Source organism: Sipha flava, unplaced genomic scaffold, assembly GCF_003268045.1.
Source record: "Sipha flava isolate LNK unplaced genomic scaffold, YSA_version1 101_pilon_pilon, whole genome shotgun sequence".
NCBI lineage: Eukaryota > Metazoa > Arthropoda > Insecta > Hemiptera > Aphididae > Sipha > Sipha flava.
Window position 1 is genome coordinate 827,733 of NW_020271715.1, and position 23,210 is coordinate 850,942.

Genomic DNA, 23,210 nt, shown 5'->3' on the forward strand with positions numbered 1-23,210 from the left:
CGGTTTCCCGAGACGAGGCGAGGGAGATGTGAACGATGCCGTTGTTGCCGCGAAACCACTACCGTGTCCGCAGTTGTCGACCTTAGAGGAGGGGGGGAATATTTTGGAAAAAAAAAAGGGTTGCGGTGGTGGTGCTCGGACGCCACTCGGGCTGCATCCCGCGTGTTCGCGGGCCACGCGCGCGTCGTTATCACCAGTTCCCGCGCGCCACCCGAAAGTAAACAAACAGTATCACACACGGACGGACCCTTCGCATAATAACACCGGAGAACACGACGGATTTATGTATGTGTGCACGTGAACGCGGGCGTGTGTGCGCGTGTATAATATGTATCTGTATCGATTGCCGAGCGTCCGGGACGCGAGAGGGCGGGGCGTAGTCATCGAGTTGCATAACCCTGCGGCCCGCGTGCCCGCCGCCACAGCCACTTGGACCACGACCTACGGAAAAGCAGCGAGCAGCCGTCGGGTAACGGAAAGCGGTCGAGTTTTCGTTTGCTTTTCGCTCACGTTTCGGCCGCGCCGCTCGCGAAACACTCGCCGCCCGCGTAGGCCTCGACGACGACTTTCGGTCGTCCCTTCGCGTGCACTTGTTAATCCGTTTTACGTGTACGCACTGCGAACGCGATTAACGTAACTCACCCGCTCCCTTCGTCTCCACCAGTCCGGTACTCATAGTACACGTCGAATTCGATTCTGACGTGCAGACGTGTTTAGACCAGTCGTTCTTTACCGGATCGTTCTAATCGGTTAGTAACGTTTCCACTCTTAGTGCGCATAACTTTTCATATCCCACGTCGGTCGACGAATTGTCGAACTTTTCGCCGTTACCCTGAAGGTCCGACGTACCGCGTTCCGCATTTCAATTGTTTCGCGAGTCACGCGTTCGCACGTTTCGAATACGTGTACGATGCGTATTTTTATAACGCGATTTGATCGTAGGTTATGCGATAGAGCAGCCGAATTCTAATAGCCGGTTATGCGTTACAATGAGGTATCGTTTTAGATTATCAGACGTGAACGTTTTCGGATATCGCAACGAACCGTAGTGCCCCGTAAGTTCTAAAACGGACATACGTAAACTGCGCCTAAATGATCTTTTTTTTTATAAACTGCGCCCGAATTGTTATCCATGTTAAAAAGGTATAATGAAAACTGCGCCCGACTTATTTACTTATTAAAGTCGTTATCATTTAGCACAGTCTTGGAATAGAAGTATCCAACAAAGTGGTTTAAGTAATGACTATAAAAATAAAAATAGTGATATTAGTAAATGGTTAGATCAATGTTACAGTTTACCATTTCTAAGTCCAGGAAGTGTATTTTGTCAATTATTTAATGAAATCAAAGCCTGACGACGAAAGAGCGACACGATTTGCGGATTATTCGGTAGACATAATTATAAGTGAAGAAGCTCAGTATTCACCTAAAGTATGGACTCAAGCATCAGCAGAACCTACTTTAACCACAAATGCATGCGAGTTTTTTCATTCTCACTTTAATTCCAGCTTTTACACAACTCATCCAAATATTTTCATGTTCATAGAAAAGTTAAAAGAAATTCAAATAGAATTATACATTAAACTAAATAGTATAAATACATCGTTTAAATTCCAATACTCTAAAACAAAAAAAAAAAAAACGCAAAAATTTAGAAAATTTAATTAATAAATATAATAGTGGTCAAATTCCAATTGAGGAATATGTATCCACCATATGTTATTCGTAATTATAATTATTCATAATATTTGTATTTATTTTGCTTTTTAAAAGTATTAATTATTTTTTAATTATTCATATTATACGGCTGTTACGAATTAAGTATCTTAACTGGAATTTCACCCGGGCGCAGTTTACATGTTACCTATTTACCCTTGATTAAAAACTCGGGCGCAGCTTACAATCGCCGTCTAAAACTGTGCAATTGTCATTGCACCGCTCGTGAACCGTGTCGTATTTGAACAATACTCGTTCGACCGGTTGTTTGTTTGTCGTACAACACTGCGATCGGTGACCGACGACGCCGCGTAACGTAAACGGCTAACGATAGAAAGAATATGCGGCGCGAGTCGTATTTCGTCTGAGGGACCGTTTTCGCGATGACTGAAGACTCCGGATGACACCTCACGTGGCACGGGCGCGGATCCGATTACCGTCCCAGCGCGTGTCTCTTTCTGTCCGAATTGGATTCGGGTCGCGTTTTCGTCGCGGCCCTTCGACGAGGCGAGGCGGTGTTGGATTTCATCGCGTCACGTACAGGCGACGGCGCGAACTAGTAATGCGACAATGATACGTATCGCACACACGCATCTATGTACATAATATATTATGCCCACGCGGTGTTCGGTCGGTTGTGTTGTCGTTTTTGTTTCGCGCCGAAACTTTTGACGAACCGATCCGATGACACCGGATACGCGTGATCGGGTCGCGCGTGCCGTACTCGGGCGCGAATTCATGGGGAGGGTGAGAAGCGAAAAGAGAGCGTCTCTTCAAAGTCCACGGAAAAAGTTTTTTTTTTTCACGCATGGCGAAAAGGAAAATTATTCAATTATGTGTTATATCGATTATTTAAGAGCATAACACTCTTCGTCTCTGCACGTTGACAAAATAAAACGAACAGTTTATGTCGTACGGAATCAGTTATCGAAACGTTTTCTTCATTACTGCAGAAAATCGTTGACCATCATACGTCGTATCGGTATTTTCCGTGGAAAAAAAAATAAAAAAAGTTCTTTATTAGTTAATCATGACTTTGAAAATTTTGCTCTTGAGACTTTAGATCTTATAAGGACATCAAAATTACTATTTAATACTACATATATCAATTCTTTAAATTTTAGTTGGATTGCCGATTTTTGTCGAAAAATCAGAAAGAAATTTTTCCTTTTTAAGATTACTTAGAGCTTGATCAAGGGTAAGCATAAGAGAAGAATGATTGACATAATCGGTTTTTATTTTCTTATTTATATCCATAAGGATCTATATTTATTGACAACGAAAAAAATCTTAAAAATACAATTAACAAATTTTCTAAAGAAAGCAACAAAAACTTAACTTTGTATTATAAAGAAAATAAAGTTTTATGCATTTTTAACTACAAAAATGTAATTGTAATTGTTTTCGTTTTATCAAAATATAATATTTACACGTTCATACATGAAAAAATGAGTTTTGAGTACTTTTTATCGAATCACAATAACTTTATCAACATTTTACCAAAAAAAAAAAAAAAAAAAAATGCATACAATACACACAATTTTAAAACATTTATAAATTGCTTGAAAAAAGTTTAAATCTTTTGAAAACCATTTGATTTATAGCAAAAGATGACATAAGTTTTCCGTGAGAATGACAAGTTTTTACAATTATTATTTTTTCTGTTGGGTTTTTAACAAAAAATGAGTTTTATTAAAAAATTGTAAATGTCATGTTTTTTTTTGTTATAATTTTTTAAAATCATATTGAACACAATTGTTGAGAAATTCATAAAATAACGTCTTAGTCTTAAAGTACCATCAAGATACTGATTCCTACCTTTTGTTTCCGTGATTATAATGATCAAAGCAATCGTTTTGATCAAAATCGTATACACAGACAAACAAATAAAAAAAAAAAAAAATGAAACTTTTACATTCCTCGTTCGCTCATTCACTGCTTATTTGAAAATCAAATTTATAATCTTGACTTATTGTTAGTAAAAAATTTGCAATTATTAAATATTTGATTTGCAAATTTTAAAGAGAAATTAACAATTATTCACAATTAATTTACAAAATATCTGAGTTAGTTTCGAGTCGATCAGTCGACTCTGTAACGAACTTCATGAACACCTACGAGATAAAATAATATCACGTTGCCATTACCATGATAATTATTTTACTTTATCAAAGCCAAATGGAAATTTACGAAGGAGCTTAAGTTGAAAGCACATAAATTAATGTAAGTTAAAATAGTACGAGTTAAGTACAAGTATTGAATATAAACGAGTTAACAGTTTTACAAAATTAGAATTATTACATGCAATATGTTACAATAAAATATAGACAGAAATGTATATAAAAACAAATATTTGTAAAATAAATAGACCCCAATGTACTAAATGGCATTGTTGGCATAACAATACATTAGTGTAGACGCTCATTTGTTTCTGGTGTATTATAGATATTTTTGAATATATTATTCGGTCAATATATTATCGGAGTGCTTGAGTTGGACCAAAAATATAACTTTATATTGAACTCTTAGAACTTAATTTATATATCTCATCCGGTACCTATAACAAAACATTAATTTCCAACAAAGCCAAATGAAAATTGTTGGATTTGTTTTTTTCTTCTTTCAACATTACATTCGATTGTAGATTTGACCATGTGTAGCATAAAAAATTTGAAAGTGAAATTACTTTATAAACTATTTCTATAACGGATTCCAAAAAAAATAATCAACATTATACGAAAACTAAAAGAGTATGTTCTAAGAATTTTCGGGGAGATAGGAAATGTGTCAGCATTACTTATCCGTAAAAATTATACTACGGTACTCGAGAAAATCCTTATTCCGTATACATGACTGCAGCGTATGCGTTGTATAAGCTTCGAATAAACTCTAAATGTTATGGTATGAATATATTTATATGATGTGCAATGTAAAACAGAGAAAAACGTACAGTTCAGTATTTCGATGATATTTCTTAGACGATCAATTCTGCAGAGATGTTTTAATTCTGTCGTGGAATTTATAGTATTAATATAATTGATAGGAAATTTAAAAGAAATATTGATTTTCTACGGCACTTGAATCTAAATCTTAACTTGTTTGCGTTTACTTTAAACGTTATAAAAGACTCAGAATTATTTGTTATTTTGCTGAAAATTTGTAATCTAATGTAAAAAGTTCAATCAAACGAGAGGGGTCAGGAGAGCAAGGTTTTACTCTAGCAACAATGTTTTGACTTCCTGGAATTTTATACGGATTGATATAACACAATATTTTGAGCAGTTTGTTTTTCGTTAAATATTTTCAATCGAGTTATGATAATGAGTTAGTTATTCAAAATGGACCCCGAGTTATAATAAAATAAAACGCTTTTCGTTTATGAACTACATTACTAATTATTCTCGTTACTATGGAAACTATTTTTCTTTTTATAAATTAGAGAGGATTTATATTTTTTCTGTTTTACTACCCGGAACACAAATAAATCAAATTTATAATATTAAAAAAAATTAAAGTCGTGAACAATGTATCTCAGTATCTGTACTCGTATAAGTATTAAACGCATATGTGTTCTCGTTTAATGTTATCTTTTTACTTCAGAAGTAAAATCCAAATAACCAGAATTTGATTCAATACTTAACACAAAATATGTAAATTATGAACAAGAAATTATAGTATAACCATTTGATTCCATAATAACATTGTTGGAAACTTTTTTCTTTTTTTTTTGTTTTATATTTCAATATTTAAAGTTTCTCAGAAAACATATTCCGCTAAAAATTCGAAAATCAAAGCGAAGTTTGAACGTGTGTGCCTTAAGAAAATCGTCATTACATATAAATATGGTATCGACAATAATTTTGTTTTACTTCAATTAAAAACCGGTCGATGCAACCCATTGAAACTACTCGTATCACAATAGTAACTATCGGAGGAAAGACTTTGACAAAAATAAACTGTATTAGCTGTTAATTTATGGAATAGTTAACCCTCACAGGGAATATAATGTAACCTGGAACATACATACACACATATTTAACTTATTTGGTATTCAACCAATCGTTCCGTTTTTATCGATGGTTTCACTTGTACGACAATAATTATTACGCGGGGGCCATCAAATCGAAAATCAATATCTTACAACGAGAATCCGTACGATAGAAATTGTTTTTCTGCCGGGTCGTTAAAAATAACCAAGCAATATATTGTACGCATTAAGATGTGTATAAAAATGATTTCCACACTTCGCATTCCCAGTTAAAGAATATGTTAAAGAAAAATGTGAATAGATGACACTAGAATTGAACATAACGGTTTGCGCATTTTACGTGGTAAGAGCTCCTCTGTGTAGGTTGAATAATTTATTTATCAACATTATTGATTCCAATCGCTGCGAGTGTACGCTACACAAGTCTCTAGACTTGTTCACTTTCTCATACTAAGAAATACAACCGATATTAATATTATACTAACTTTGTACCAAATATAAATGAGTTTTCGCCTTCGTGTAATATTCGTTTCACGGTCAGTTCATGCGGTTTCTTGGAAAATGCGTCTTTTGTAATTGTAAAACATAAAGCTGTACCGCTCATCAAATTATATTTTTACCGAATTCTGTTGGAATGTTATTCACAAGTTATTACTTTTTATATTTTTAACGGCAATATGTACAGTTAGTTTCGTATTCCGAAGCAAAATGTTTTTCTGAAAGTTTCGATAGGTAAAATTGGATCACGACGTACTGAAAAAGCTTCGGTGGATAAAACGTGATTCATAAGTAATTTATTGAATTTTAATGTAACAAAACAGAGCCAAAGTAATCAATACGTATTCGATACGTATAAATAACAAATAAGTGTTATAGAATAACGTATCAGTAGTCCGTTATTTCAGAATATTTTGGGTGTAATGGTACACCAATTATCTTACGACGCGTACCCTTGTCACTCTGAACCATTTGTCAATACACATTTAAGAACATGCAATTTAAAATACACGTCACCGATTGAATAGTTAATAACCTCAATGAATAATTATGACATAAATATAATTTCTGGCGTTATTGCTCCTAAGACGCCTTACAACTATTATGATTTAATATTGTACAAGAAAGATAAATTTTGCAATTAAACCACACACACGTGCGTTGAAAAAAATAAAATAAAAAACCAACATCTATATAGTAATGAACATTCTTCATATTACAATGTGTTTTCGCTCCCAAACCCCCGTCGACAACACCGGATTAAATCAATAATTTCTTTGCGAAATATGCGTTCATTATGTAAGTATAATTATTTTTTCTTTCGTGGAGTAGTCGGAAAATGTTTTATTTTTTAAATTTTTTTTTATCGCTAGAATAGAAGTACTCTAAATGTTCGACTTATAGAATAAATATTGTTCATTGACTGTCTGTTCTGTGGATATTTCTTTTCACCATAGAGGCGTGGAATGATCAACTGAAATGAAGAAGCGTGAAGTTGTACATCTTTTGTAATTGTAGCTTTCTCGATGTTCTCCGATGTTTCGTGTTTAATAATGCATCCGATTGTCTGTATGATAATTTAAAATCGATGTACGCCCGGATGTTTCTAGCAATAAGTATATTTGTAGTATCGAATATAGTCTTTTGGAAATGTTATTACGATGAAAAAATAAATAAATACATTTTAACGATTATCTAACACTTGAGACGAGAAAAAAATAAACACGATTTAACGATTTAAAATGATGGATTATATAGCTTTGGAGTCGATTGGATGATTGAAAGTAAAAAAACAAACCCTTAGTAATACATTGTCAAGTTCTGTCATCAAGTTCACAAACCATTATTGTATTATTATATAGACACTTATTTAAATATCTATATTTTTTAAATTAACTGACCATTAAATTACTTTTTACTGAAAACTTGTTAAATTACCATTTATCGTTCCCCTTAATGTTGGAACTAATACAAAATAATTTTTAACGTTATGTTATCCAAATGAATAATAAATGATTTAAACCATGGGCTAAAAAACGATTGTTGCAGCATTATATTAATATTGTAATCAGTTTAAAATAAAATAAATATATCAGTTTAATTGGTCAAAGTACAAAATTTGACACATCTGCCGAATGTTTTATTTTTTCTTATTGACTTTGATTTTTACACACATCCGATATTTTCAAACTATCTTCAGTATTCAATACCGGAAAATGTATGAATGTTTTTCGTTTCATGAAAATATATATAACTATGTATATAAATAATGAATTATTTCCATATTTACTTATTAATCATTTAAACAGTTAAACGCAGTTGGAAAAAAAAACTAAAAAGTACATTTTGTAGAATGATGCTATAGAAAAGTTAAAAGCACTTGATTTATAGTATTAAAATAACAATTAAATAATTAAAAAAAGTTGATATTTTATCCTTGTAAAATTATATTAATTTAGTTAATTTCTTAATCCGTGATGTTCTTATAATCACATTAAAATACTAAAATTATTTTGTTTAGAACTTTCTAATTAAAATATCAAATCCAATTATCTTATATGGTTTAAACGGCTTAGCCGAAAAGAGATCAAAGTTTTCCAACTATTTGACTGAGAGATAAAAGTTTTCCTTCTTTTCCTCATATTACGCAATGTACGCCATTGCATTAAAATATTGCTCCATTAACAGCAATCAAATGATAAAGATTTAATTCAATCTGCGAGGAGAAGACCGTTTAACTGAATTTAACAAAAATTACTTTATTTTTCAATTCATATCCATTACCCACACAACTTCACTGTATTCGTTTATAATTTTTATATAAACATGAACTAGAATAAAAACCATAGTTATGAGAAAATAATATACCTATCGTTTAAAAATACAATCACCAGAGTACACTAATTAAAGTGGAAGTATTGAATTACAAAGGATAAATAAATATTTCTTACTGTTTTAATAACTACATCAAATCACATTGCGTCGATTCGATGAACAAAAAAATGTATTGGCCAACACTTTTCAACCTATAATACGCGTACCTCTAGTGGTATATGGATAGCTCATAGGTGAAAAATCTCTTTATATATAAAAAAAAAAATGTTTTACTACTTCTGACTGATATTTATGAAGAAAAGTCCAAATTGTTTTGTGATAACGAATGGCTGTCAACACTAGCGTACATGGTTGACATATTCGACCGTTTAAATGTTCTAAATGTGAGTCTGAAAATATCGAATAATAACATATTTTATGCTGTTGATAAAGTTATTGCGTTCGAGAGAAATTTATTTACTTCGCTAGTATTCAAGAATCATTTTTCAGCATTCGAAACACTAAACATCGAAAAATTCAACCAAGTTCAAATATAATTAGAGACATTTCGGAACACCAATATTCTCTAAACTGCTATATTTTTTCACAATATTTTCTTGTTAGTAACTCAAGAATAAAATGAACCATAAATCTTTTCTAGGAGGATTATATTAAGAACATTTCAGAGATATTATTCTGACAAAAGAATCGTTCATTGACCAAACCAGCGACTCTGCACTAAAAACTGCTTTCAAAATCAAAATAATCTCAAATAGTTGGCTGAAAGTGAAACAAAATACTCCACGTTGTCCTCACAAGCTTTACAATTTCTAATACCTTTTATGTCAATATGTCTGTGCGAAAATAAATTTTCCCACTCGATGTACACAAAAAATAAATATCGAAATAAATTGAACACAGAAAGTAATATAAGATTAAAAGTTAACAACACGAAGCATGATATTGACACCATTGTTTGCTCAAAATAACACCAACTATCTCATTAAAGTTATCCATTGTAACATGGTCGGAGGTGACTAGATCAATAAAGGATATTCGGGGAAGTTTTCTTGTCCTCATGATCATATTCAACCATAGGGAGCATAAAGGGGAAATATTTTAATATTACAAATAAATGTAAATTGATTTAGAATATTATTAAGGTTTAATACATAATATAACTAACGAGCGCGGATTTTTATATCAAAACAATACGGAGTTCAGCTACACCGAATGGTCGTCGTGGCCGAACTGTCATTTCTTACTTATTCGGTATCAGCTATCGGACTTACATTAGTGATGTATGCTCTAGCTAGTATATACTCAGGCAATATATATGTGTGTATGAAAATATGTACATATTCATGCAATATCTATGTGTTGGATAATTCATTTATAATGTATTTGTAACTCATATGTATCACGTACGAGATAAAATAATTATCCGTTTTACTGAAAAAAAAAAATAAATAACGCGTTATCAGAATTTAACAATATTTTCGAATCATACGTTCAGTTTTTCTTTCGTATCAGAAAAAAACCCCGAATAAATCGAAAAATTACCTTTTTAAAAGACCGCCCGGGTGCTATTTCCAATCTTAAGTGTAGAGCTGCATAGTATTTCGTGTGTAAATCTATTACACAATTTTTTTTTTTTATAATTGTTGACATAAAAATATGTACGAATCGACTTTAATCGATACTTTTTTTATCAGATAAATCAAGTATAACTGAAGAAGTTTTTTACACTCAACGCATAGAAGTCCATAACTAGTATAGGTCTATACTAATATCTCTGTTTTATAAAATATGTGAGTCGCGATGCTTCTGCAATCATCGATTGTATTTTATTTATATATCATGTATTTTTTCTTAAACGGAAATAATACGTTTTTCAGCCAAAAGTGTTTAAAATCAATACACGAATAACTTTCAATTATTGTAAAATTAAAAAAAAAAAAAGTTTTCGTCCCGCTCAGAGTCTGAAATGAAATCCGCCAATGTTGTTCTTTACTACAGCGTGGTATTTTTTTAATAAAAATAACGTTTCCTTTCATATTTTCCGAACACATGCGATCCATCCAATGCACGTACCTACGTTTATTGCGTCCAGAAATACGCGCACACGTGGTACATTCGTAGTGAAATGCAATCCGCCTGACATGCGACAAAACTAATAAGCCGAACAAATAAAAATAAAACACAGCAATAACGTGCGGTAATGACGTCTGTGCTGCTAATATTAATACATACCTAGAACAGTTGCTAAGTGCACGAATGTTTGTGATGTGTACACGTGATTGGGGCGCTCCGATCGATCGATTTTAGATCAATACTCGCGGTTGACCGTTTCGTAACGAAACGATGGTCTCTCCCACACGTCCAACACGCGTGCAGGCCGGATCACGTAACATACGTATCATACGTGTATAGACGTTGGGTACGCGAACGGATTTGTTCGAAACGGATATTGTGCGATTTTTACTATCAGCCGAAACCGAAAACACGTCGAGATTAAAAAAAAAAAAAATAAAATAACACCTTGGTATGCATGGCGCGCTTGTGCGGATCAAATCCCGTGACAATCATTGTGCTCTGTCCGTCCGCGGGGCCGGGGTGGATCGTGATTATTTTCAACCGTGTCTCCGGTGGCGTTCGAACGCGGTAACACATCGAGCGGGATCGGGTCAGATTTATGTTTTTGTCGACCGCTGTCTAACCGCTATGTTTTTACCGACGGGCGAGTTGTTGTTTGTTACCCGGCGCAAATAACCAGTTCCCTTTTCTTCGTGGTCGCCGGGTCACGGAACAGTAATGTGATTTATCGGACCTCTACAACCCTTTCTCCGTCCGCCGTCACAAAAATTATACCCGTCTCCACGCGTTAGGGTGTCCACACCAGCTCATTATTTATCGAAATCAACACGTTCTAAATTTAGCGGTACCCTGAAGTATGAAATCCTTCATTGGAAAACAGGTATGGACTACCTATTTAATACATGCGTTGGTCTGAATACATTTTCGATTGTAATTGTTAACATTAAATTAAATATGATTATAAGACGCGAAAAATGTTTAAGACTGTCTTGCGAGCAATTCCCATTGAATCTTATAAAGAATGTTTATGTTATTTTTTTCAAAACTAAAATCTGAGCATTCTTATGAACGTATATGTTACAAGTAGCTTGTCTTGTTTTCGGAGTCGTCCCGTTACATCGTCATATGGTGACCATCGACAATGACTTAAATTAACATTCGTTTGCAAATATAAAACTATCAGTCCAACTACAATGGCCTTTTATAAATTATCTATACAATGGTCTTTAAATAATTGCAAGGAAAGACGCCCTTTTAAACAGATTATTTAATCTAATTACAGGACTGCAATAACCAAACACTATGTGCGAAACTTCAAAAAGCACTCGAATACATTAGTATACTATACTTTAATTTAGTATACAATTATTCAATCGCGGTGTATCTATAACAGACAAAATATAATTGTTCCAAAAGAGAATATACAGTAAACACAAAGATATGATATATTAGCCACTATAATAGGTTCTATGTTATTAGAATTTTACATTATTTTCAATTATAAAAAAAAAAAAAAAATAGCCATTGTAATATCAATTCAAATCAAACATGGTTGTAATAATAAACATTCAAATATGAATAGTTAATTATTAATTTTTATCACATTTTACGAAAATTATTTTTTTTTTTTGTAAACATTCAAAAATTCATTAAAAATGTACAATAGTGAAATCAGTTGTAAAATTAATGTATTATAAAACTGTGCAACATCAAACCTATCAAACAAATATTGTGTAGTTTTTTTAAATAGGTTGTTCAGATTCTGTACATATTGATTTTTGAAAACTAATTTAAAGGTGTTTTTTTTTTCTATAATCAAACTTTCGAGTAATGAATATTTACCAACATTTTTACATACAGAATCTTTAACTAAGAAATTGGATATGGATTATATTTTAGACAGGTATTTTTTTTTTTTTATTTTATTATATTATTGTGTAGTTTTTCCGACACGAAAGCAAAATTTAATTCAACTTGGAAATCGTATTTATTAATTTCTGTCCAAAAAACTTTTATATTTACTCGGAGGAATTAAAAAAAAAATTGTATTATTATACGCGTTTCTTCGAATTGTATGCAATGATGATCATAACTCATTTTAACAAGAGATCAAAATTCAAAAATACATAACTTGTCTGATTGATTTTTTATAAATATTTTAAGTTTGAAATATGGAATAATCGATTATTTTTACGAGTGTTGAATAAATATGAAAAATACTCGATATTTTTTGGACTTTGAGATTTTCAACTATCACGCAATGGCACATAAATCCCTATAATTACGTGATACGTTGTAGTACCAATGTTATATTGTGTAAACTGTAGAGTAATTTCCTGATTAGGTATGTACGAACTCCGGTGTTCGTTAATAGTTGTTTTGTAATAGTTTTTCGTGTTAACACAGTTAATTGCGATCAATACGAGAAATAATGAATAGCTCTCGATACCAATATAATACCGTGCGAGATTTCCGACGCTCGTTTCAGAGAATTCAACGTCACCCAACACTCGAAAAAATATTGCGAGACCACCTCTAAGCTCTCGTTAAGTTGGATGCGAACGGATCGCTTCGGATGGTTTAACGATGATGCCGAGCTTAACGGCAAGGCTTATCTTATGCAAATAAAATCCCGGTGATCTGAACACGATAAAACACCAATATATATATATATTTATACGTACGGCCGATAAGGACTGATTGGCGTCGTTTTTATACGTTAGTTCACTACTAACTAGGCGTACGCCTCAAGAGACGTTTTACTTTTCATACGTTCGACGTGGCCCTCTGCAACTATCGGTGTACACATGTATTGTACACTGTCCGAAAACCCCTTTAAGATTATTATGTATATAAGTACATAATATGCAACGCATTCGTCCGGAGATTTTATTATCGTCCGCGTAGTCGTCGAGTCCGTACCACATTCGTATTGCCGGACCCGACGACATTTTCGAGAGGTCGCAATAAAAACCCACAAGCATTGTCTTCTGAAACGATTTTTACGAGATTCGAACCCAAATCGTTATAGTTATTTATTTTCCACACACGTTCTTTGATGTGTGTGTATGTGTGTGTGTGTGTGTGTGTGTGTGTGCATGCGTGCGTGCGTGCGTACACGTTCGTTGACGGTCTAGCGCAGAAGTCGGAAAGTAATTTGCATTGGAGTCCTAAAGTTTAAAATAATAAATCAATGAGGTCCAGTGAAAAAAATCTTTTTCAAATCTTTATATTTTAAAAATAGCAGTATAAAAATAAAAATAATAAATCATTTTCGTTATTACAATTAATTTCTATTAAAAATTACAATATTAGAAGTATGAAAATAAATATAAGTTTTGTCTCCCACGCACAGTGTTCTAGAAAGTCGATTTAGGATGACAAAATTATTTATTCATAAAATATAACTTTTTTGGATACTTGCTTCAATTTTAAATTCATTTTTTATATTGTCCATTCATAAAATCAATTAAAATCAATAAATTATTAAATAATTTCTGATTTCCGATATTAATTATAATTTTAAAAATAAAAAATATTACTGTTAATTTTATTTATTTTTCAAATTGTTAAAATATTTACATAAATATGATACAATTAACATACTATGGGAAGTTCATTTTCTTCATTTTTATCACAGGAACTGTCACTGTCCTCTTCTGATCCATCTTCTTCGTTATCGTCAGATGCTTCGCCTTCTTATTTTTCTTCTGTTTCATTAATAAATAAAATTATTAAAGACATTACATCATCTGTTAGCTCATGTGTTGATTTTTTCGGCAATTTCCTTATAAAAGATAAATATGGATCAGAAGCTACTAAAAGCATATGTATAAGGTCTTCGTTAGTATTAGTACGTGAATTTTTGCGAGTGTGGTTCTCTCTAAATTTCTTGTATTCTTTATTTTTCACTTCCGCTGCTTCTTCAGATAACTGGCCTTTATTAAAAATATAAAATTATATATATATTATAATCGTTTAAAATAACTAAATATTTTATATTTTACCTATTGGGAGAAGTGCTGCATTTATAATATCAGCTCGGTGTATAAGATTTTTATGTACACTACAAGGTATGAAGAACCAAGGATACAGAGAAATAAATAATTTTGCTGTATCTATAGTATACATTTTAAATTCTGATACATTGACTTCATGATCACTCGACATTGCAAATAAAATATTTCCTAATCGTTTTATTACATTTTTATGAACACCCGTAATATCAGCACTATTTTCAAATTTTTTGAAAAATCTGTGGTATAATACCAACTAACTGTGGTATAATTTCAACATCTCCAAAAATATTAAAATTTAACGAGAGCCAGATTTTCTTTTTTAATTGAAATGTTTTTAAATTTCTTCCTGCACTACCCCACTTTTTATTAATGGTAGTAATAAAACAGTTTATTCTATTACTTAATTCTATATTAAATTCATCCTCCATTGTAATCCATTTATCACCAATTATCTCACAAATATATGAAATAATTGCATCAAAACACTCATTAAAATTTGTCATTTTTATTTTTTTGTTTCTTAACATTTCAAAAACATTTTGATTTTTTAATAAAATATTATTACCTAAAACAAAGTAAAATACATAATATGTTAAATGTTTTATTTAAAGTAAAATATTTTTATGGTTTGTTTTTTTTTATTTTGAAATTCATTTGTTCTCCATTTAATTTTTTTCCAGTTTATGTAAAAATATAATGTTTAATATAGGTTCTAAAATGAAAAACCGCAAATTACCGCAACCAAACTGAACATTATCCTTAATAGGACATATATAGCTCTTGGAAAATACTAATATACTACCTCTACTATTCTCTACTTATTTTTCATATTCTTTAATATTTTAAAACAAGACATTTTCTATTATTTTCACACATAATAACTTAAATTAGACAAGTGAAAATTAGCTCAAAATTAATAAAATAAATACATACATACCTTCAGTTACTATATAAAGTAGTTTAAAGAAAAATATTTCGTAGAAGTTCTTTCAATGGACAATGTGTATCATAACATATGACACACTATATACTCCAACAATTTATTTTGTTATTTAAAACCTTATCATAGACCATTAGGTATTTCTGTACACTATATGGCGTGGCGTACGGGCTTAAAACTCCATATTATCTAATCAATAGCTAACTAATCTTTCAATTAAATAATATATTGAGTTTAATTAGTGACTCAAAAAAATCTAATTTTGTCCCCCTAAATCAACTTTCTAGAACACTGTGCCGCGATCCGCCTGTTGCCGACCCCTGGTCCAGCGTCTCTCGTCGGGTACAATAACAAAAAACACGCTAACAACAATATGACTACGACCGTCCGGTGAACGGTTGCAAACGCGCGCGGTTCGGTTTTCGGAGGGCAATAACGAGCGACCACTGAACAACGCGTAGGTACAGATGTGTAAAAAATCGATATTGCGTCAAAAAAGTTTACGCGGCCGCGCCTTGTACATCATCATCGTAATGCTGCACACGTCTGATATTCTTAATAAATGTTACGGTGTCCCCGATGTTCTAGACATCGTGCTGTGTTTCCGTTCAGAAACGAAAACCGTACGGTCTTACATTGTCGTTGTTGCGGTTTAGACCCGTGGTGACCACGCGGAGACCGGCAGTTCTCCGTGTTGCTCTGGTGATACCGCCTAACGTATATTTTAGTCTTACTGTCGTGTACAGGGACGGTTGAAGTGATTTCGAAACAATTATTTCCGAGCACCGATGAAATGACAGAAAAAGAAAAAATTACAATATAAATTTTCGAATCAACCTGTACTACGACAAAGACGTAACACAAATCGTCAAAAAAAAAAAAAAAAAAAAAAAAAAATGTTTTGGCCTTTGAGGACACCAAAATGAATCCATTTATACTGCATCACTGCGTATATGGGGTCAGATTAGATTAGAGTGCAGACCGCAACCGTGATATAGAAGATAATCTTCTACTTACTCTACTTTAACAACCAGTGTATGTAATTAATGTTAATTCTTATTTTAACTCACAAGTTTTTCTTTTTTTTTTCATTTGTTAAAGGCTATTTCGCCCTGTACAAATACTGCATTAAAAGTTTAATGCAGCAACTTTTTGATTGAAAATCGAAAAAAAAAAAACTGTGAAATCATGTCAAACTTTATTTAATTTATTCGTTTTGTAAAAATAACATATGGTATTGGATTATATATTTTAAAATGCTAACCAAATTTTTAATAAATAATTTACCAAGTAATAATAATTTTGAAGATTCTTCTTAGAAGAATTTCTTCATAAAGGTTTCTAAAGTTTATTATAAGGCAAAACTGATCATTTTTACATATCTTAATCATTTTGGTTTTCCAAAATAAACAAAATTGTGTTATGAAATAAATGGTAACTGAGATTTGTGTTTCAAATCGGGAAATTAAAATTTTATTTGATAAGAATATATTAAACAATATACATAATCTGAATAAATTAATAGCAATATGTTATTATAATGGTAAATTATGTAGACGTACCTATACAAAATGTTGAGATATTATACTGTGTACATATACAATATGCAATATACTTAATTACGATTATAGAGGAAGTAAAAATAATTTTAAATTTAATATTCTCTTTTACATACTATAAAAATATAAAGAGAAAAGTCGTGTTTAAATGCATCGTATTTAATAATATTACTTGTTATATTTCCAAACCATTTCGAAATCTTTCGTTGTTCGTTCACTACAATTGTGAACAAATTAATTTTACCCGATATTGATCTGTATATACTTTAGTTGGAAGCCTGTTAGAATAGGCTCTTGGCTCTTTTCTGCTTACGCCCACTGAAAAAGATCATGAGACCGTAATCTGAAATATATTATGGAAACAGGTAAATAGCATGCGAATAGCAAAATCCACCTACTTATTTTTAAATGTTGGTCGACGGTGGTTCGACAGTGCACCACAAATTGGTGAATAGCCAACGTTTTAAATAACTCGATTCTTGAATAATAATATGAGTGAATTTCTAAATACAAACCGTCGTTATTATCATGTTGATGTTCAGACACTACGCAAATTCCAACTACTGTATCAGCAACATAAAACACAAAATTGATCGCTGCGGTAGTATAAGCGTTATTGAGGACATTAGTATGTGCGCATAAGTACATAATGCCTGAGAAAAGTTCGCATTATGTAAAAAGCACGTAAGCTTAAAGTGTTTTGTACAACGATTATTATAATTATACGTAATGCCGGATAGTTCACTTCACCGGAAACACAAAAATAATTTATTATAACGATTGATGGAAATGGTACCTATTTTACATATTTTTTTTTTTTATATATAAATAGCTCATTTTTGTTTTTAATTATACTTTGTATATATGGTACTAGTGCTCTGAATGGTTCGGTCTTAATCAGTTTGGTCCAGACCGGACTGAACCGTGGTCTAGTTTAGTACGATTCTAACATACAAAAATTATTGAATCGTTGGTTTGTTCCGATTCAATAATTTTTAGAAATAGTTCGGTCCAGTCCTCAGATCAAATAAATTATTTTCAGTCCGGTCCCGGTCCGGTCTCAATCATGGTACTTAAAATATAAGTATAGATATTGTTATGTAAACAAATAAAACGAAAAAACCCTACAACTTTAGGTATATACTTATTTGTAAAGTCGGATATTCCGGTCCGGTGTAATACTAAACTTATCTTATGGTACGGTCTGGGCTAATAACAGTCCATAAACGGCCCAAAATATTGTAAGATCGGACTGAAAGTCCGGTCCATAGTCTACTTTATTAAATGTTATTTAATTGCTGATCCAATCCAGCCTAAAAATAATATGAAGCCGTCGGTTCGGTCCAATTTTGGTCTTTGATTAAAGTTCAAGTGTGGTCCGGTCCGACTTCGGTCCCCTGGTAAAATTTGAAGTCCGGTCTGGTCCTTAAAATAACGGACCGTGCAGAGCACTTAGTATATACCTATACTTTTAAAATGATTTCAGATTAAAATAGATACCAATAATGTAACTATTTAAAATTTGTCACTATTGTGAAAAAAAATTACTTACTTACGAAGGACTCAAAACATGTTCTGTAAATTAAAATTGTAAATAGATTTAAAAAACAACTAACTGAATTCTTTGTTCTCCATTAGCGTCTCCCATGATGAGTGATTAGACCCACCCCTGGTACCTTCCGGACACGTTTATCGGATGCTCGTCATGTGCGCACGATCGTGCGTTTTGATGAAACACGACATCGCGTTTATCCATAATCGAAATCAGAATTCGTTGACGGGAACAGGGGGTTGGCAACGGAAAGGAAGCGTGAGGTGTGGAATCAATGCGAATATCCTACGAAATTTTCACGTGTACGCGCGTAGGCGGATCGGAACAACATCTATATCCGTGCGCAAGTGAAACGTGGCAACACGCTCGCGCACAACAACGATGCGCAATAAAATTCATGCATGCGCGACGTTCAATCGTAAATATCGGATCGTAAACCATATTGTTCTTGTGCTGCACAATACCACGCCCATCCGACATATCGGCTATACGCGCATGCCGTGTACCGGGTGTCTGTATCGCTTCTGCCTAGGGTTCGCTGCAGATTTCTGCCGACGGTTGCGTTTCGATCGGATCGATTTGAATGTCCTGAACGATTTCGACGTGTAATATATCGCTGGGACGTAATGTTCCGAAGATAAGCACGATGAAATGCAGTTACGAACCCGGTACCCGGTTAGCGGTGCGCGTTTGAGATTTATCTTATCACTGATCGGATTAAAACATTTATGAACGAGTTCTGTATCAGTGACTATACAGTAACGAGTATATCTATTTCTATTCGTATGTGTACATGAAAAATATACGAAAAGAACGTGGTCATTGCGAATACTTCGGTGCAACAAGAAATCCAATTATCCGCGGAAAATAAAAAGTGTTACAGTTATAAAGCGTGAATTCTCAAGTGTTTCACATTTTTAAAATAGTTGCGATATGTTCACATATAACATCGTTCTTCAACGGGGGAAAAAAGTTTCTCGTGTTAACGGTGTGTGCATACAATCAAACGTAATAACCCAAAACGTGGGACGAGCAGGACCAACGTGGTGTACGATTAAACACAAACGTGTTTGTTATTTTTTTTTAAAGTCGACGGTTCCTTATTTTATGCTTAATTTTTCGTTGCGTTCGAAGTATCCATTATCATTCCGTACTGCACCGTGACGTCGAACGTTTGTAACGATCACTGTTGAGTTCGGTTCCAAAACGTTGTCTTACGAACAAAATCGTCTTGCGTTTTGGGCGAGACGCGCGCGCATAAATATGCATATGTTTAGTACAAATCGTCCCGTGCACGCCATCTGTCGAAACCCACCATCGCGTAGACGCAACAATATTATTGCACACCCTGTACGGATGCGCACTGTTTACGATCATCGTTGTTTTTGTTATTATTTTCTACTCGGCGCGTGATCTATATATATATATACATATATATACATGTGTACACGATTAAGTGCCACTAAAAGCGTACGGGCGACCGGAGATCTGTTCACCGAGGAGCACGGAGAGGCGCACACGTGTTCGCCATGTTTCCGCCCGGCAGGAGTCCGCGGCTCGTTCGGTTCGGTATCGTGCACGTTGCCCACTCGGTCCCTTCTCGTGCCAGTTGCGGCCGGTAGCACGTCGTGATAGTGCGCACGCGTACGCGAACGTGAACCGAGTGGTCCGGGTTTCTTCGAGTGCGACGAGAAATGCGTAACGCGCGCGACACGTAAAAACGCGCGAACGAGTGACGGACGACGCGTGCGCGGTGCACCGCCATGGAACCGAACGCGTCGCCCATAATCACCGCGGTACGGTCCGGCGGTGGACACGGTCGCCGCGCGACCGTTGGATCCCGCTGGACCGCCTGACGTTGTTTTTGTTCTTGCAGGTACTGTCGTTGGGCGCGGACATACTGCCCGAGTACAAGCTCCAGTCGCCCAAGATCCACAAGTGGACGATACTGCACTACAGCCCGTTCAAAGCGGTCTGGGACTGGATCATCCTGCTGCTGGTCATCTACACGGCCATCTTCACGCCGTACTTCGCCGCGTTCCTGTTGAACGAGCCCCACTTCAAAGGTCCTCGGCCGCTGAGGTTCAGCTTCGAAGACCCGTTGGTGGTGGTCGACTTTTTTGGTGAGTCCCGCGCGCACGCACACACACCCTCCGCGATTAAAAGGGATCGCGCGTCCCGCTAACCCTCGACCAATCGGTCTATCGGGCGGACGGCCGGACGGGGGGGGGGACTGGAACACGTATCAATGAACTACGATCGTTCGAACTGCGGAGGAAACGTCGTACGATCAGTAGATCATGTATCCAAAGATTATACGAATCGTTTGCACGGATTTCGAAAGCCGTTGAAAAAAAACGAAACCATCGCATCTGGACGTAGACATTTTCGACGACCGATTTCGCGTTCGATTCGACGAGGTCCGACCGCGTTCACTCCCTGCCGCCAACCACAGTTTTATTTTTACCTTATGGACACTTGGAGTACGTGGCCAGGACCCTTATCTGGTTGGAGACCCCGAATAATAGGTACCTATTACAAGTTTGAATATTAATCTGTAACATATTAATACGACTGCCTATAAAAAAAATTATTCTTAACTGCAGAAAAATCTTATTAGATAAATAGCAATATTAAAATGTTAATTTCAAATAAATAATGAACGCTTAATTGTGTACGATTGCATTAGGTATATTTTATTTTTCATCCCATCATTTCAAAAGATTTTTTTTTAAAATTAATAACTCACATCTTCCGGCTAAACAAAAGTCATCATACAAAAAAGTTTTTGATGCTTTTAGTCACTTCTTTTTTTGGTTTAAAAAAAAAGACCCCTAAGCTCTGGGTGCCCATGCGCCTCTGTATAGCACAATACGGCTTTGGTCAACCCCCTCTACCGGTCGCCATCGGGGATTCGACGGCTTCCACTGACGCGCGTAACAATAACCATCATCGCCGTTTCAGTGGATATAACGTTCATAATCGACATCGCCATCAACTTCCGTACCACGTACGTGAACAAAAACGACGAGGTGGTGTCGGCGCCCAGCAAGATCGCGTTGAACTATTTCCGCGGATGGTTCCTGATCGATCTGGTGGCCGCCATACCGTTCGACCTGCTGATCGCCGGGTCTTCTGCCGAAACGGACGAGGTACGATTTTGCACACCTAACACTGCTATACCATTAACAATACGTCGTTTATCGTTTACGTTCCACCGATATTACACATTCGCGTCCCGTTGTCTCGTCGTTTTAGCATACTACGTAGTACGTGCATGGAACAACGTGAACAAATAACGCTCGTGTCGGTAAAACATTTTTATAATAGTATCCCTCCCCCGATCCCTTTGATGTTGTCCGAGCGTTCAGAAGATAGAAGATTCTTGGTCACGTACGACTGCTGTGTACCGGCAAAACCGATCTGTTACGCGAGAAGTGTTCTCTTATCGTTGCACGGTGATAGCGATAAGTCATAAAATACTATGTTTCTTCGGAGACTTGTTGAAAGCATCCATGCATGGTTCGGAAAAGTTTGCATTATAGCACTAACCCTTCGAGTTTACAACATTTTTATGTTACTACCGGTATTCCTTGGCGTTAAGATTATCACTCCTTCGTAAAATATTATACCGATAACGCATCAGTTTGTTTTTGGACCATGCATCTTTGTTTCATAGATTTGAAATAGAATACTGTGTACGTTCCAATGCTGTACAACAATTCGTGTTCATTATACTTTCAATAATATTTATACATTTAAAATGTATTTAGTAAAAAGTTTCCTGTGCACCGTTAACGTAAACAAATATAAATTCTATTTATTTTTTTATTTTGTACATACAGAAAACTACGTACTAGCGGCAAATTACGTTTTGAAATTACATGTTGTTAATGGTTTTTTTTCCTTTATTTTAGAAATATAGAAGACATCATTATACATTGTTATATAGTTGTTAGATTGCGTGTGATTTTATACGAGTATAAAATATCTTTAACTGTAGAATAGAATACATTTAGGTATACTGTATTTAATATTAATGAGGTTTTGACGTGATTAACAAATAAGGGTATCACGCGTCAGCGTGGCTGAGTTTAAAATCATGACATATCCTTAACAATAGTTTAATAATCATTTCAGTTGACTTTGGAAACACAGAAGCCTGAGGAGGTTTGTGAGATCGAACAAAATATTTAGAGTAGAACGTAGGTCTTGGAACGGACTTAGAAATTTTTTTTTTTTTTTTTAATATAGTTTAAATGTAGTATTTTATTGTAATACAATTATTTTATTATGTCACTATCGAAATATTATTAAGTAGTATTTGGCTTAATTTAGTTTTGCGGCACCACGATGTATTTTACACAAACACACACATACGCATACGATCGGTTTTCGATATCTTCATGTTGAAAATGTAAATACTACACGTTTTAAATAAACCATAAATTACATTACACTGACGAAACAGATATCCGACCAAAACGAATAAAAAATATAAGACATTTTTTTAGAAAACCATGGTGGG

At 34.2% G+C, this 23,210-nt stretch overlaps 1 protein-coding gene across 7 annotated transcripts in view; it reads left to right on the forward strand.

The window, feature by feature from the left end:
• LOC112680945 (potassium voltage-gated channel subfamily H member 2) overlaps positions 1-23,210 on the forward strand; it is a 156,138-nt gene that overhangs the window by 116,855 nt on the left and 16,073 nt on the right. For 6 of the 7 annotated variants that reach the window (XM_025551201.1, XM_025551232.1, XM_025551184.1 and 3 more), the window contains 3 exons: positions 20,559-20,805; positions 21,647-21,834; positions 22,823-22,852. In XM_025551201.1, the coding sequence (XP_025406986.1) occupies positions 20,559-20,805; positions 21,647-21,834; positions 22,823-22,852 (465 nt within the window). The remainder of the gene's footprint in view (positions 1-20,558; positions 20,806-21,646; positions 21,835-22,822; positions 22,853-23,210) is intronic. The other variant, XM_025551211.1, reaches the window with a different exon arrangement.